The 16429-nt window shown below is 41.4% G+C and overlaps 2 protein-coding genes across 3 annotated transcripts; both read right to left on the bottom strand.

The window, feature by feature from the left end:
* Positions 1-6898: 6898 nt before the first annotated feature.
* LOC133478023 (uncharacterized) lies at positions 6899-10346 on the bottom strand. Of its 2 annotated transcripts, XM_061773526.1 has the most exons (3): positions 10245-10346; positions 8921-9671; positions 6899-8821 (listed from the first exon to the last, which is right to left on the bottom strand). In XM_061773526.1, exons 2-3 carry the CDS (start codon positions 9666-9668, stop codon positions 8394-8396), a joined length of 1176 nt encoding a protein of 391 aa, XP_061629510.1. In that variant the 5' UTR covers positions 9669-9671; positions 10245-10346; the 3' UTR covers positions 6899-8393. The 2 variants fall into 2 exon arrangements, with proteins under 2 accessions (XP_061629510.1, XP_061629508.1); XM_061773524.1 differs by having other exon boundaries at positions 6899-9671; positions 10245-10345.
* A 1481-nt stretch (positions 10347-11827) lies between these two features.
* On the bottom strand, positions 11828-15381 carry LOC133478024 (uncharacterized). The gene is made up of 3 exons (XM_061773527.1): positions 15318-15381; positions 14141-14432; positions 11828-14057 (listed from the first exon to the last, which is right to left on the bottom strand). The coding sequence occupies exons 2-3, from the start codon at positions 14147-14149 to the stop codon at positions 12828-12830; spliced, it is 1239 nt and encodes a 412-aa protein (XP_061629511.1). The 5' UTR covers positions 14150-14432; positions 15318-15381; the 3' UTR covers positions 11828-12827.
* Positions 15382-16429: the final 1048 nt, after the last annotated feature.

Below are 16429 nucleotides of genomic sequence, written 5' to 3'. Positions count from 1 at the left end.
GTATTTGGCTTCAAAGCTTCTTCTTTTTTCTTCCAAAGGGACAATGGGAATTTCTTTCCCACAGAGAACCAGCAGGATCATGAGCACAAACATATGTGACGCAAGGAAGAGAATGTGCGTTCCTCAAGAATTAAGAAATCTTGTAATTTGCACGTATTAGAAATATTTACCAACATTTTCAAAGGCACAATTTCAACTGTCATAAAATTAAGCCAATCACTGTTAAGAAAAAATGTAAAGAAAAAAAAACAATGATCATATCTAATTTATTGTAACATTTTTATTATTATAAATGTATAAAAAAATAAATTTAACACTAACTGGTTGTTACGACTTTTGGCTTGTCCTATCAGGGGTCGCCACAGCGAATCACTTGCATTATTTGTTTGGCACAGTTTTGATGCCAGACACCCGGATGTAACCCACTCATTTTGTATCTGGCCTTGGGACAGGCAATGGCTGGGAATGGGGACACTGGACGTGGAATTTAGCCTGTGATGTCTGCACGAAAGACTGTAGCGTGTACAACTTCTTTACCAGTGCAAATGAACCACGAACAATAATTAAAAAAAAATATATATATATATATACATATATATTTTTTGTTTTGTTTGTTTTTTTCCTCCGGGTACTCCGGTTTCCTCCCACATGCCAAAAGACATGCACGCTAGGTTCATTGAAGTCTCTAAATTGCCCGTAGGTCTGACTGTGAGTGCAAATGGTTGTTTGTTTATATGTGCCCTACAATTGGCTGGCGACCAGTTCAGGGTGTACCCCGCCTCCTGCCCGTTGATAGCTGGGATAGGCTCCAGGACTCCCGCGACCCGCGTGAGGATAAGCGGCTCAGAAAATCGATGGATAGATATATGTATATTTGGATCCCAAATATGCAGATCCAGGGATTTGTAAAAGTTAGCTTCAGTGGATTAAAAAAAAAAAAAAAAAAACACCTCCTACCCGATGATAGCTGGGATAGGCACGCCCGCGACCCGAGTGAGGAGAAGCGGCTCAGTAAATGGATGGATGGATAGATGAAGAATTGTCCATGATCTGTAAAATTGCTGCTTGTTGTGAAGTGAGTTGAGTTCATTGCCACCATACAGCACCAGTATCTCAAATTTTTGACAGCTCTCTTGAATGCACTGTTTCCAGTACACATATGAGGATGTTTAGTCCAATCAAATTTCAGTCTCTACTGTATGTATTGCCATGTCCATCTAATCTGCCCAGGCCCTACCAAATCATGAGTACTGGCCGATGTAACTTAAACCATATTTACAATGAGACTGCTTCTTTAACCAATCTGATTTAAAATCCACCTCTGAGGTCTAGCTAATGTCAGCATTTTTCTGCCCTCTGATTGGTTGCTCAAAGCAAGCCAACTTCAACTAGCAAAAGCAATCCTGACAAATTAATACATTTCATAATCAGTATCTCTGGTGAATGTGATGTATTCATAGGAATGTTTGATACCACTTTCTTTTAAACTGATACCGGTACAAGTATTTACTCTTGAGTATTCACAATACAGAGTACAAATACCACTAGTACTTTTGATATATAAAATTTCAATTAACACAATGACAAAAGATTGTGAACAAAGACATTTATTTCCAATGCACATGATGTGTCAAACTGCCGCAGTATTGCTACTAACTACTAGCAAAGCGGATTTACTGTAATTATTATTATTATTTGTTTTGGCTTAAGTATCGGTGACTGGTATCGGCAGCATTCACAAGTACCTAATACCTTGATATAAGGAATTTATCGGCCCGATACCTGGTATCGGTACTTGCCCATCCCTAGTATTTTATAGACATTTTTTCATGATTTAGTTATTCGAGAGTTATTGATTCTAAACTACTCCTGAGGATGTACAGTTTGTGGCTCAGTTGCATACTGTTGTATTGCGTTTTCTATGGTATTGATTAGTTTCTGGCAATTCGATAGTGGGGGTATTAAGAGGTGGATTAAGTCGAGTAAGTCCTCACTGAAGGCTCAGGTACCAAATGTACAGCCCGCCAATGATACACAGTACATAAAAGAGTATTTTCATAACAATAGGGTGAGAAGACACCCCCGCTTACTTTTGCTGTCTTTATGTTTGAATCTGCAAAGCTTTGAGTGGGGAAAATAGCCCCAATGTGCATGCAACAAGAGACTCACGTTTTTTTGTTTTTTGTTTGTTTGTTTTTCCCATTTAGCTCTTTTTTACTCCAAAGTGCACAAAGGGGTCTGAGCAGAAAAGCTTTAATTTGCACATTCAGTCTTTCCTAAATGGATTGTAAAGCTGATTTTAATGCACTTGAATGTGAGCAAAGATGACAGAAGAAAGGAGAGCCTTGCTGCCGTCTGCTTCTAAAAACGAAGCATCGTGTTCTGTTGAACCACTTCTCTTCGGTTAGTGCTCAAACACTCCAAATCTCTTTTTGGTCATGTGCTGAATGCAGGCAAGAGAAATGTAATAACTGCTTTGGAGCACAGAAGCTCTTTTTCTGTTGACAGGAAAAGTGTTCAACTACATTATATTCTGTGTAACTTTGTTTTTTTTTAATTTGTCAATCCACCCATCTGTTATCCATTCATCAATCCATTCATTCACAAATGTTCCATCTATTCATGCATCCATCATCTACCAGTATTAATCTCCCATCCATCCATCATCCATTCATTCATCCAACACTCTGTACACACATCCATCATACATCCATTTATCCGTTCATCCCTCCATCTATCCATCCATCCATCCAACCATCCATCCATCCATCCATTTTCTGAGCCGCTTCTCCTCACTAGGGTCGCGGGCGTGCTGGAGCCTATCCCAGCTATCATCGGGCAGGAGCCGGGGTACACCCTGAACTGGTTGCCAGCCAATCGCAGGGCACATAGAAACAAACAACCATCCGCACTCACATACACACCTACAGGCAATTTAGAGTCTCCAATTAATGCATGTTTTTTGGGATGTGGGAGGAAACCGGAGTGCCCGGAGAAAACCCACGCAGGCACGGGGAGAACATGCAAACTCCACACAGGCGGGACCGGGGATTGAACCCGGGTCCTCAGAACTGTGAGGCTGACACTCTAACCAGTCGGCCACCGTACCGCTAATTTAATATATATCAATCCAAATTGCTTTTACAGCGAACAGAGTTTTTCGAGGCATAAATTAATATTTGAACTTTAATCTTATGTAGTTGGGTAAAAACCATACTGTAATATCTGAACTCTGAGCAGGGGCCGTTAAGGGCGGGCGGTGATTGGCGGTTGTGACATCATCCAAGATGAAAGTGCAAAGGACGAATGGAACATTTAGGATGAAAGACCATCCATAAACATACCATAATTTAAAAAAATTGTGGCTGAAATTAAAAACATACACTGACGTAACCTTGGTAATCTTGTGATGAATAACATGAAAAAAACAATCCAGTTCTTGCTCTGGCATACAGATGAAATATAACCAGCACACTGGCCAAATCCTACATAGTCCTGTCGCCGTGGAAGGACAAAATGTCATGGTAATCATGATTATCACCGCAATTCATAATTATAACTCCCAATGGGTTGTCGTCAACTGGAAATGATTCCACTGAAACTCTATTCAAGTCAAGTCAATGATGTCCAAACTGCATGTGAGCGTGCCAAAGGCAGTTAGCAAACAATTCCTTGCAGGCGCTAATCTGTCCCCTCACCTATCATGCCGCCACAGGCAGCGCCGCGCAACAAAGGCCCAATCAAGTCGCCCCTATTCTCGTCTGAGCCGGGTTTCCTCTTGTGGCCACTTATCATGTTTGCTCTGACATTCCTGACGTGGAGCACCTGGCAATGCGCACACAACATGGAGAATGAGGCTGGCTGTCCAAAAAATACACTCATGCAGAACCTTTCATGGAGATAAAGAAAGTTATCAAAAATGATCACCATTTAACCTTTATTATTACTTTTGTATGGCAATGATGTGGAAAAAAATTGTTAAGCTTCGGGTACAAACATTGGTGAAGCGTTCACATGGATCTGGCAAAGACTAAAAAAAGTAATGATCATGCCGAGCCAGTAGTTGGCGAGAACCGTCAACAGCATATATAGAAGAAGAAGAAGAATCACCTTTTATTGCCATGAACATGGATGCATGCATGCACATGAAATTTTTTCTCTGCATTTAACGCATCACAGTGAACACATACACATGTTAGTTGAACACACTGGAGCAGGGGGCACCTGAAGCGCCAGGGGAGCATTTCGGGGTATCAGTGTCTTGCTCAAGGACACCACAGCCGTGAGTCCAGTCGGGGTCTTGAACCTAGGTCCCCCACAGTGGCAGGCGATGATCTTAATCATTGGGCCACGGCTGCCCATATATATGCATTAGATGCATTATATGAGATACTGGCACGGGGGGCAAAGGACGAGCCATGGGAATCAAACCTGGAGCCATTTCAGTCACAGACTGCCCATCTCATCCACATTTCCAACTAAAGACATTGCTTTTTTCAGTACATGTGATTCTTATTCCTTTAATGTGCGCATGGATTAATTGGCTATCCTCCGAAGAAATGCAGCAACACATTTGTGGTTCCAAAGGCAATCACAACCATGACCTGCGTGCCTCTCAGTGCTAGTCCATACAAACATAATGCCACCTTCACATTAATGAATATGTCTCAGTGGACGAGCTGTCGAATAATACCCCGCTCACACCGCAGAACTAATTACTGTTGGAGAAAAAAAAAGAAAGAAATGCATTTCCTGGCTTCACACATGTATTCAGATATGCAGTAAATAATGTGTATGTTCTAAAATATTAATTTTCAAAATGCCTCTTTCTCTACACAGATTTGTAAAATGAGGCCTCCTGCTGACTACTTAATTTTGTAGTTAAGTGCATTTCAAACGGTACTGTTTTTTTACTTTTACACAAGAATTTGACTCAGTACTTTTACTTTTGCTGGACTATTTACTTTACAAAAATATCTGTGCTTCTACTTATGCCTGGATCAGATTACAGAGGTTTAGCTCCATTATTGGCCCGATATGGTATCGCGGGCGAGTTCCCAGATCAGGTCGGACATAATTTGTGAGGAACAACAAAACTTCTTGTAGTGTGAAAAAATCAACAATTTAGCCCTACCATAGCCCTACAACGCAAAAATGAAAAGGGTAGGATGTATGATTATTATTATTTTTTTTTTTTGGGAGAGGGGGCGCGTATCTGCAGTGTAACCTAACCCTGACAGTGTTTGATTTGACAAGATAAAACCCAATGATCGAAAACGGGATATGGTGATATCGTAATACGCCGTGTAGTGCTGCCAGTGTCTGACCGAGACACAGCAAGATTTTATGGCATTAGTCTGACATAGTGCCATTGTGACAGACCAAATTTGTCTTGTGGTGTGATCCAGGCAAGCACAAACTAGAATCAGAGGACTTTTGCCACCTCCGATTGTCTCCTTTAAAATCTATGGTGTTTTGCATTCTGTTAGCATTGAGCTAGCAAACTTTCTTAAAGCAGTTATGTGGTTGTTTTAAATACACTATGTGTAATTCTCCTTGTTTTACAGTATGTGTATGGGAAAGCTAGAAATCTCTTTTTTGAATTGTTCACTATCTGCTAAACTGCTGCTTGTTGTGAAGTGAGTTGAGTTCAATTCGCTGCTACCATCCAGCATTCCTATCTCAAAATTTTGCTTGCAAGTTAAAGCACAAAAAAATCAGCCTAGCCACAGTTTGTACCTTGAAAAACCTTTTTTTTTCATACAACGCGGTAGCACTGTATTAGAAACCAGCTGTCGGTATGATGCTGTGCAGATCTGCATCACTTCAAACGTACAAGCACAATATCAAACATATTGTTGAGGTAATGCCTATACCTTTCGATAGAGCTCTTGCAGCGGATCAGTGGTTTACCTAATGAGTGCGGCTTTCGGGTATTAAAATAAAACAGGTCAGTAAATCATTACATGAACACTTCTGTAGACAGATACAACTACATAAGCATTGGAGAAGATAAGAAAGACTGTTCTCATTATCAGTGCCATGATTTGCCACTTCTACCATGCTTCGTGGTCTTAATTTGATTTTAATTGAGGGTAAATTTTTACCCCTCATCAAACATGACACGGCTGTCGCTTGTACACCATGACCACTGACCAGCCTATCAACCCTGCTGTGACGCAAGCATGATCCAGCGTTCTCATCAGCGTCTGTTCACACTGTTTGTTCGCAGTTTGTGATGGAGGCCTCCTCATATCCTGAATCCCTTCTCGAAATGTTATAAAAGACGGCAAATATTGATCCTGCAATCTACAGTATGACATGGGGTCCACATCTTGACCAATTTTTGATGAGATATTTTCTTTTTGCTCATCTTGAGCCTGGCTTAAATATTGAGAAAGCAATCAAATACTGTGTCTGTTTGTGTATATTTTAAATATAATAACAATTTAGATATGTTTGAATGAACAAGGGGTGTGAACACCAACTCGCTGTAGTTTGATAAAGGTAGGCTTGTCATCCAAAAAATGATGCTAATTATTAGATATATCAGAAAAATATACACACAATGACAAAATGCGATGCAATTAAATCTATCTAAAGAAGTTAGAAACAGTGTTCTAATCGAGCACATTAACTATAAAAAATAAGGAGAAATTCACATTTTAATAGAAAAGCACATATTTCTGTCGTAACCATATCATGTGTTGAAAGATGAAGTAACTTTTTTTCTTGGTTGTACAGATACTTAATGTTAAGAGTGCAGTATATGATGTAAAATTGTAAAAATAAAACAAATATAAAACATTTTTTAAAGTACAGATGTGTGAACTCGGAAACCGTATACATTTTATACAGTCTCTGATTTTGTCTCCTAATTTAAAGAAAGCAAGACAACTGCTTGGGAGATTTATTTGTATGGAGCAAGATAAATGACCCGATTTTTTTTACAGTGTACAGTAATTTACATTTCAATACATGTAAATGCACCCAAGTTAGCTGAACGGCTAGTTTTCATCGACACTGCCAAACAACAAAGGTGTTCATCAGGGCAGAGAAGTGGAAGGTTTTAGACATCAAGTCATTCTTCAGTCTTAAACCCTAAAGAGTATGTTGTAGTATAATGTCCGATTTTAATCAGAGAGCAACAAAATACTGTAGATATTTGTTACCTCATTAAGAGAAAGTAAGGCTATTGATCCCTCTGCGTTAATACGTTATATACACTGTTAAAAAAAATTAAAGGCAACACACAAGTGTAATTTAAATAGTCAAGAGCGTGGATTAGATACCAGGAGACAGGCCAGTACACCAGGAAGATAGTTATCAATATACTTATATGCACATAATGTACTGTTAGTATGAACATTTTCAGTTATTTAAGTATCTAAATATGTAACGTTATGTTATATATGGTCACTGATGGTGTAGTACACTTGCCTGACTTTGGTGTGGGCCGCGTTGGTTCAGTTCCCACTCAGTGACGGTGTGAATGTGAGTGCGAATGGTTGTCTGTATCTATATGTGCCCTGCGACTGGCTGGCGACCAGTTCAGGGTGTAGTCCACCTTTTGCCCGAAGTCAGCTGGGATAGGCTCCAGCGCCCCGTGACCCTGACCAGGATAAGCGGTGTTGAAAATGGATGGATGGATGGATGGATGGATGGATGGCTGGATGGATGGATGTTATGTATATATTTAAGAAGTCATTTTAAAAAATCAGTTTTACATTATTGTTGTCAGATAAACACGACGGACGGAGTGGCTGTACACGGTTTCTGCTTCAGATCCATGAAGGAGCATGAAAAACCTCAGTGTAAATGTCAGGCAAGTTAACATTATGGGTAGCTTTTCCCCATTTTGTATAGAAATGAAAGTTGTTATTGATCCAGCAGATCTTTGTAATCCAAATGTTGAGTTAATTTTTAGTTCCCTAATTTCTTTCTTAAAAGGGTATTTTCATCCTTGAAATTTAATGTTTTCATGTGCTGCAGTGTCCAGAAAAGCAGGTCCTGGGACTGAGCAATACACGTACGGTAATCATGAGTGAGTTCAACATCAGTTGGAAATCCATGGTACCTTAAAACGCTAGGAAAATGATGTGCACATTGGAACACAACAATATTCATGTTTGTGCTGCACTCTGAAAAAAAAACCCATCTAGTTTAGGTCTCATACTCAGCTATTTACTATTTTATTTACGATAAATACGCAGCTGTCATACTGCGCGAAACGGGAAAAGGATAAACCATATTATCCACAGCAGATATGACCTCAAACTGTTACGTGCAAAGAGCGTTACGGTGTGATAATGAATGTAATGGTGGATTAAGTCGAGCAATCTGCACTGAAGACCCCAAATACATGGCACGAGATTTTGGAGTCTTCAGTACTCTCACTTCCATTCCCCTTGGCTCAGTTGCTGAGAAACATACTGGCAAAAACACACCCCTCCCTCCAGGTGACCCGGCCAGGGGCACGGCTGAGGAAAGGGGAAGTGCCTTTTTGCAAGACAACAGGCGTAACCTGATGAGAACATGACCAGAGCTAGTTTAAAAAGCTCCTCCGTGCTGGCCAGATGCTCAAATGTCGCCGCAAGCTCCCCTTTGCAACCATCCAGAGAAACATACACCAGATACATTATCGAATTGGACCGACAGCCCATCAGGAGCTTCTCCTTGCAGAGGATTGCATTGGCCTGACCAGCAGCTTTTTGCATTTCCCTCACAACAAGCTTCTCGTCGTCGTTCTTCCAAAGGGAAATGTGAATGAGCAATCCGATTGGAACGGAGTAGAAACATAGGATGATTAAGGCCCACTCTCCTGCAGGAACGTAGATGGGAATAGAAGGCCAAAGATTACTGAATAAGATCGCTGACGAGTACAAAAACATTCCGGTTAATAACAGAATCATTATCACACCAGTAAAGTAGAGCAGAACCCTGATCCAGAGTGGCCGCAGCCAGACTTTATCAGGAGACACACTGTTGATGATGCCAATGGCCTCCCTGTACTTCCCTTGGTCCTCGATGATCAACCGCAGTTGGTCTGGTATGTCCATGTCACTGAACTGCCCCGCATCCCACTTGTAAAGACTTTCCACATTAGCAGCAGTTAAAGGCTGCAGGGCCTTCCCGTTGTAGATGGACGGAGGCTGGTAGGGAACCACCGTGGAGCCTTGGAGCTGCCGGTTGGGGGTGAAAAACACCTTTACCAGCTTGGCCTCAAACTCTGGGTCGTGGGCCTCCAGGTAGGTGAGGTGGCACAGGTGGAGCGGGACGCAGACCGCCGGCTCCAGAAGCACAGGGACGATGGGCTTCCTCTGCAGGCAGTCTCTGAACAGAGACATGTTGGCTTCCAGCAGACACCAGCGACTCCTCACGAACTCCGAGCTGAGGACCAGCAGGACTTTCTGGCTCTCCTGGATGCACTCCGACATGTTCTCTAGCACGGTGCGCCCCGCCGTGAAATCGCGCTCATGGTAGCCGACGCGAAGGCCGTGTGATTCCAGCGTGCTTATGAGGGAGTGCGTCCACTGGTAGTCGGTGCTGCTGTAGCTGATGAAGACATGGAAAGTCTCACCTTGGCTCAGAGGGGGAGGAACGTCTGCGGGAGGAACGTCTGCGGAAGGAGCCGCGGCAATGCTTGCACCAGAGTTCATCTCATCCATCCTCTGGAGAGAGAGCAGATAGTGTAAAGCACAACGTAAAAAGTTGAATTGTCATGACAGTTTGTAAGGTGATGAGACACTTGGTACAGTAGTTAGGAGCTGTTGCTTGGTCAATATGTGTGCTAAACTGAAGAATCCAGATTAGAGTCTGAGTAATAAGAGTAAGTAATAAGAGTCTGAGCCAGAGAGGACTTATTGCGGGGAGTACAGTGGACATTTTTTTGGCGCGTAATACGAGTGAATGTGAGTGTGAACGGTTGTTTGTCTTCATCCCCGGGTGTACCCCGTCTCTCATTCAAAGTCAGCTGGGATAGGCTCCAGCTCACTCGTGTCCCTAATCAGGACAAGCGCTACAGAAAATGGATGGATGACTTAGTTTGAATCCACAAAAAAAAAAAGGAACTCTCAAGTGATATTTGTACTTCCCCTCGTCCTGTTTGTGCTTAAGGGAGTATGACACCAAACATACCACTATTTAAAACTATTAAGTAGAATACTTTGTTTTTTGCTGTTCCTCTGAATAAAAACGAGCCCTAAAATAAATCCATGCACCGCACAACAGTGTAGATTCCTTACCTGTTCATGGCCGACGGAGCCACACACAGTAACCACACAGAGTGGAAGAGCAAGAAGTGAAAGTAAACACAGGAAGCGGAAAACATGTCCCCTTCTCTGCTTTTTAGTTTTACTATTTTTGTGTTTAAAGAGACAGCACACACATCTGCTTTCTGAGCCATCTCTCTGGTATAAACTTTCACGGATTATTTTCTGTTATCACCGCAACAACAACACAGATTGATGATTCCTGATACATGGAAGAGTGGTTGGTAAGTCTGCCTCACAGTCCAGAGGTTCTGGGTTTGAATCTGGGATCAGGCCTTCCTGTGTGCAGTTTGCATGTTCTCCCATTTGTTTCCGTGGGTTTTCTCAGGTTACTACGACTTCCTCCCACATTCCAAAAACATGCACGTTATGTTCATTGAGGACTCAAAATGGGGTGTCAAACTCATTTTTGTCTTGGGCCATATTGCAGTTATGGGTCCCCCCAGAGGGCTGTTACGACATTGAAACCATATAAATATTTAATCATACTTTAATCATCATACTATTACTTATGTATGCACACCAAATTGATGGATAACTACCTTTTAAATCAGTAGTCAAAGATAACAGTTTGTTCAACTATTGTTCAAATTACTGTAAAAAGGGGCTTGGTGCACCCTTACAACCACAACTCTAATGAGGACAAGCAGTATAGAAGATGAATGCATAACAGTGGATATACAAAGTCTACACACCCTTGTTCCAATGCCAGGTTTTTGTGACATAAAAATGAGCCTAAGATCAACCGTTTAAATTTTTTTCCACCGTCAATATGACCTATGACCTGTACAACTCAATTGAAAAAAAAAATATTTTCACGACAAAGTAAAATAAACAACTGAGATAAAGTGTTTGCACAAGTGTGCACAGGGCTCTCATAACTGGGAATGTTCAGAATTAACCAATCACATTCAAACTTGTGTTAAACTTGAGTCCGCACACACCTGACACCATTTGAAGTGCCTCTGATTAGCCACAAATAAGGTTTAGCTGTTCTAATAGGTTTATATCCATTGTAAAAGCCTCATCCATCTACAGTTAAGCCGAATTTGGAGTAACATACCGGTAAGTTAATAAAAAATATTTGGAGTTCTTGTTTTTTTTGTACATCATGAAAATTATTTATATTCCTGACGATTCTGAGAAAATGTGAAATTATAAGGTATTTTGGTAATGTCTAGCAAAGACATTCCTAAAATTTGGCACGTGAGATTAAATGTCGAATACTGTTCTGGTAAAATAATCACACATTTAAAAAAATGTTCCGTATGTGGCATATTTTTTATTCTGTGCTGCAACTGTCTACTCTCCCCCCAGTGCAATAAAGGCTAATTTTATTCTATTTTATTTTAGTCTAAAGGAGGTACGCCAACTGTCAGGATGCAGAAATGGGTGTAATTGCTTTAAAAAAAAAAAAAAAAAAAATAGGGAAGGCTGTTCAAGCACAACTTTGAACATTCTTAACATTCTCAACAATAAATTCATTGCATGAAAAATGACATGGTATGAATAATGAACATTTTTGTCAAAATGTTAAAATTCCATTTTAATTCATACATATCAGAGACATTTCCAGGTAAAATAATCCCATTGAAAAAATACAAATTCAACTCAAAATTTGGCTACTGTATGGATCATTTTGGGTTGATCTGTACATGCACCGGCCACAACATGAGGTATACATCTGTGCAATTTAATGTGGTACTCTTAAGAGTGGTCTCTAATACGCGCTCTCAATCAAAACTGACAATTATCGTCTTTGTAAAAGCCTTTTTTCAATAATTGAATGTCATGAGGTCAGGCGTGGTTAAATATGGAGTTATTTTATAATATATCAGTTGTTTAATCAAGCCTACCCAGCATTTACATTAAGAGTCCTGTAATATTTGTTGCAATATCTGTTACATTAATTTCGCCCTTTTTTTCCAAAATTGGATATCAAAATGTATTTATTCATTTTTTTTGTTACTGACTGATTCATTGTAAATAACAAAATAAATACTGTATTAAACGATATTAGTAAAATAAACAATTTTGCAAAAACAGCTAGCATTTTTAATCAAATCATTGGTTGCTCAATTACGATAAAATATTTTTAAACAATAACACAACCTAATAACATTAGGTGGCACGGTGCCTAGTGTTTTGCACATTCACCTCACAGGTCTGAGGTTGGGTGTTCGAATCCGTATCCCCCCTCCCTGTTCATGGGTGGTGAATCTCACGTATCCCCAAAACATGCATGTTAGGTTCATAGAAGACACTAAATTGTCCTGAGATGTGAAGACGAGTAGGAATTGTTGTTTATCGCTCTCTGCCCTGCAATTGGCTGGCAACCATCCAGGGTGTGTCATAACCCTTAAAAATGACGACTCATTGTTATTTTATTAAAAATAAACTATTTGATATTGTTTCACACAGCCATTTTTCTTTGCCTCATTGATAAATGACCTCGCCCAACTGTCCAATTTAAAAATCCTTGAGCACAAAAGTTTGCCCTCCCATGCACTGGTTGGTCCAGGTGTACCTAATGCTGTGGCCAGTGCGTACGGCCTCTCACATCCACTCTCCCCGACTGAGTTGCATGGAGACGTACTGGCAGAAGCACACACCTCCCTCCAGGTGACTTGAGGTTACGGGCACAGGGAAAGGGAAGCTTCTTTTGGCCAGGCAGCAGGCGTAACCCGATGAGAAATAAAGCAAGGCCCTTCGAAACAAGTTCTCTGCACTGGCCTGCTCAGAGAACGTCTCCGCAAACTCCCGCTGACACCCGTTCAGAGAAACATAGACCATGTAGATTTTTGAATTGGACTGACAGCCCATGAAGACGTTCTCCTCTCGGAGAATGATGTTTGCCTGACCCGCCGCCTTCTGCATCTCCTTTACCGTGTGAGCCACGCAATCCCTCTTGGTGAGGGCCGCCTGAACCAACGTGCCGATGAAAATGCAGCATTGACAAGAGAGTGCCAGTGCCCAAAAATAAGAATTGCGATTAAACGCGAGTAAAAAACCGATATATGAGATAAAACCCTGCAAAGTTAAAAAAAATACCACAGCAACACCAATTAAAACTGCTTGTAACCATTTTGGGTAAACCTTCTGCTGAGACACACTGTTGATGATGCCAATGGCCTCCTTGTACTTCACTTGGTCCTCGATGATCAACCGCAGTTGGTCTGGTATGTCCATGTCACTGAACTGCCCCGCATCCCACTTATAAAGACTTTCCACATTAGCAGCAGTTAAAGGCTGCAGGGCCTTCCCGTTGTAGATGGACGGAGGCTGGTAGGGAACCACCGTGGAGCCTTGGAGCTGCCGGTTGGGAGCGAATAGCACCTTCACCAGCTTGGCCACAAACTCTGGGTCTTGGGCCTCCAGATAGGTGAGGTGGCACAGGTGGAGCGGGATGCAGACCGCCGGCTCCAGAAGCACGGGGACGATAGGCTTCCTCTCCAGGCAGTCTCTGAACAGAGACATGTTGGCTTCCAGGAGACACCAGCGACTCCTCACGAACTCCGAGCTGAGGACCAGCAGGACTTTCTGGCTATCGTGGATGCACTCCGACATGTTCTCTAGCACGGTGCGCCCTGCCGTGAAATCGCGATCGTGGTAGCAGACACGAAGACCGTGTGATTCCAACGTGTCTATGAGGGAATGCGTCCACTGGTAGTCGGTGCTGCTGTAGCTGATGAAGACGTGGAAAGTCTCGCCTTGCTTAAGAGGGGGAGGAACGTCGGCGGAAGGAGCCGTGGCGATGCCTGCAACAGAGCTCATCTCATCCATCCTCTGGAGAGAGATCAGAGTATAAAGAACAACGTAACAGTGTTGTGTTGTGTTGTGACTGTTTGTTAGGTGTTTCTTACACGTGCCTTCATCATCTTTCAGCTGGATTACTGTAATGCACTTTATTTTGGAGTCAGCCAGTCCTCCCATTAAAATCTCCAGTTCATTCTAAATGCTGCTGCTGCTTGCCTCGTAACTGGTACATGTAAAGAGGGAAGACATAACTCCTGTTCTTACCTCCCTCTACTGGCACTTTAGAGTTCAGTTAAAGATTCTGCTATTTGTCTTCAAATGAAGCCCCCCCAACAATAGGCCTGATGATGCCACTGGCTCATGCTACACCAGTGGTCTGGTACCGCTCAGGGGGACGTTTTGGACCTGGCCACACAGAGAGATTGAACAAAAAAACCTTTTAAGTTTTGTTTTCAAATCTACATCTGTCTGTGCGTAACGAAAAGGGGAAACAGGAAAAGGCCAAATGATGAGACGGAGAAGAAGAGCCCACAACTTTTAAGAAAGTGATTGCTGCATTTAAGAGAAATGATCAATAGTCGGATCTAAAATACGAATTCATCACTACAGGTAATTTTTGAGAACCAAGCTCTATCTGCATAATATGTGGCGACAGCCTCACAAGTGAGGGAATAAAGCCTTCAAAAGTGGCCAAAAGCACTGAATACCTTGATTCTCAGCGCTATCTTTGTGAAGTGGCAATTTTCTGCAATGACGGCAGCCAAACAAAAATACGGAGTAGGCTGGACATAAGTAATATACTTTGGGCGTCATTGTCTCCCATTACTCCAAGATGGGACAGGCTTGTTGAAGAGAAACAAGTGCTGGGCTCCCACCCATTACAACAACTAACTTAAAATTACATTCAGCAGGATTACTGTAATGTCACTGTCATGCAATCTTAATGCAATTCAAAATGTCAATACTATGTCTTGATGACATTGAGACGTTTATTTTGCTACCCATTATTACAAGGTGAGAGAAATTTAAATGACTTGTGTTTATCTAGGAACCCATTTTTTGCTGGCTTGTGTTTTTATGAAATACTATTAAACAGGAAAACATTTCTACAAAGCCTTTTTACATTGCATGAAGGCCCAAGGAAGAAGCCTGGTATATTTTTTTTCTTTTTTTTACACAAGGCAAAGAATTTCACCGTAAATAGTTGAACTCACAGATCTTACATTGGCTTGAACAATCTTTAAGTGTTGTCCTTTATCGTTCCAAAATGTTTTTAGCGGAGTTACTTACATGATGTTGAGGTGAAGCAGCTGTTCCGTATTCAGAAGTAGGAAAGGAAAGCGAAACCGGGCACAGATTTTGTTTTTTAAAGGCGTGTTCTGTGAATCACCTTTGCCCAACGGCTTTACAGTGCTCGGACAAGTTGAGAGAAGTGACTCCACCTCCATTTTACATGTAGCAAGCGTGGATATTTTATAAGGGAATTACATTATGCTCCAAACCGGCTTGGAAATCATATACTGTACTCTTCTGTTTATCCTTTACTGCCTAAACATGCATAAAACATGTGGTACAAATGTTGAAGCATCAATACGTTTGAATCTTAAAAATGTTGAGTTTGTGTGTTGTGTTGTATTTTGATTGTTTGGACATGTTTCATTATAGATTATATCTCTTTTGGATATGTCTCGTGGATGCTGGACAAAGGAAGTTGTATTTGTGAAATGCTGAGTATAAAAAAGGTTGATGACGAGTCCAACTTTTACAGTGGATATAGAAATCCAACACACCCATATTCAAATTCTGGATTTTTGTGATATAAAAACATGGGACTAAGATAAATAATGTCAAAACTTTTTCCACCATTAATGTGATCTGAACAACTCAATTAATTAAAAAATAATAATAATTTTGAGAGGGGTAAGTAAAAAATAAAAAGTGAAATAACGTGGTTGCACAAGTGTGCACACCCTCTTATGTGGCTGTGTTCAGAATTAACTAATCCCTTCAAACTCATGTCACACAGGAGTCCACACACACCTGCCACCATTTAAAGGGCCTCCGATTTAACCCAACTGTTCTAGTAGGCTTTTTTCTATCAGAAGCCTAGCGGTTTTGTGCTAATACTGATTGGTGTTTATCCATCCATCCATTTTCTGAGCCGCTTATCCTCACAAGGGTCGCGGGAGTGCTGGAGCCTATGCCAGCTATCACCGTGCCGCCTTGATTGGTGTTTAGTACAATTCATAATTGCCCGAACCTTGAAAGAGTCCCCAGTTCCAGCGGAAGAAAAACAGCCCCAAAAGGTGAAGCTGCCACCACCATGCTTCAGGTGATGAGCCAAACATACCATTTGGAATTATGGCCAAAAAAAGTTCAACCTTAGATTTAACGGACCGGAC

The sequence above is a fragment of the Phyllopteryx taeniolatus genome, chromosome 5, assembly GCF_024500385.1.
Source record: "Phyllopteryx taeniolatus isolate TA_2022b chromosome 5, UOR_Ptae_1.2, whole genome shotgun sequence".
In the NCBI taxonomy this organism is placed as follows: domain Eukaryota; kingdom Metazoa; phylum Chordata; class Actinopteri; order Syngnathiformes; family Syngnathidae; genus Phyllopteryx; species Phyllopteryx taeniolatus.
The sequence above is the reverse complement of the archived record's forward strand: the minus strand, read 5'-3'. Positions and strand labels throughout refer to the sequence as shown.

Bases quoted from the DNA above. Each gene is read 5' to 3' on its own strand.
- LOC133478023 (XM_061773524.1), bottom strand. From the start codon at position 9,668: ATGGATGAGATGAACTCTGGTGCAAGCATTGCCGCGGCTCCTTCCGCA.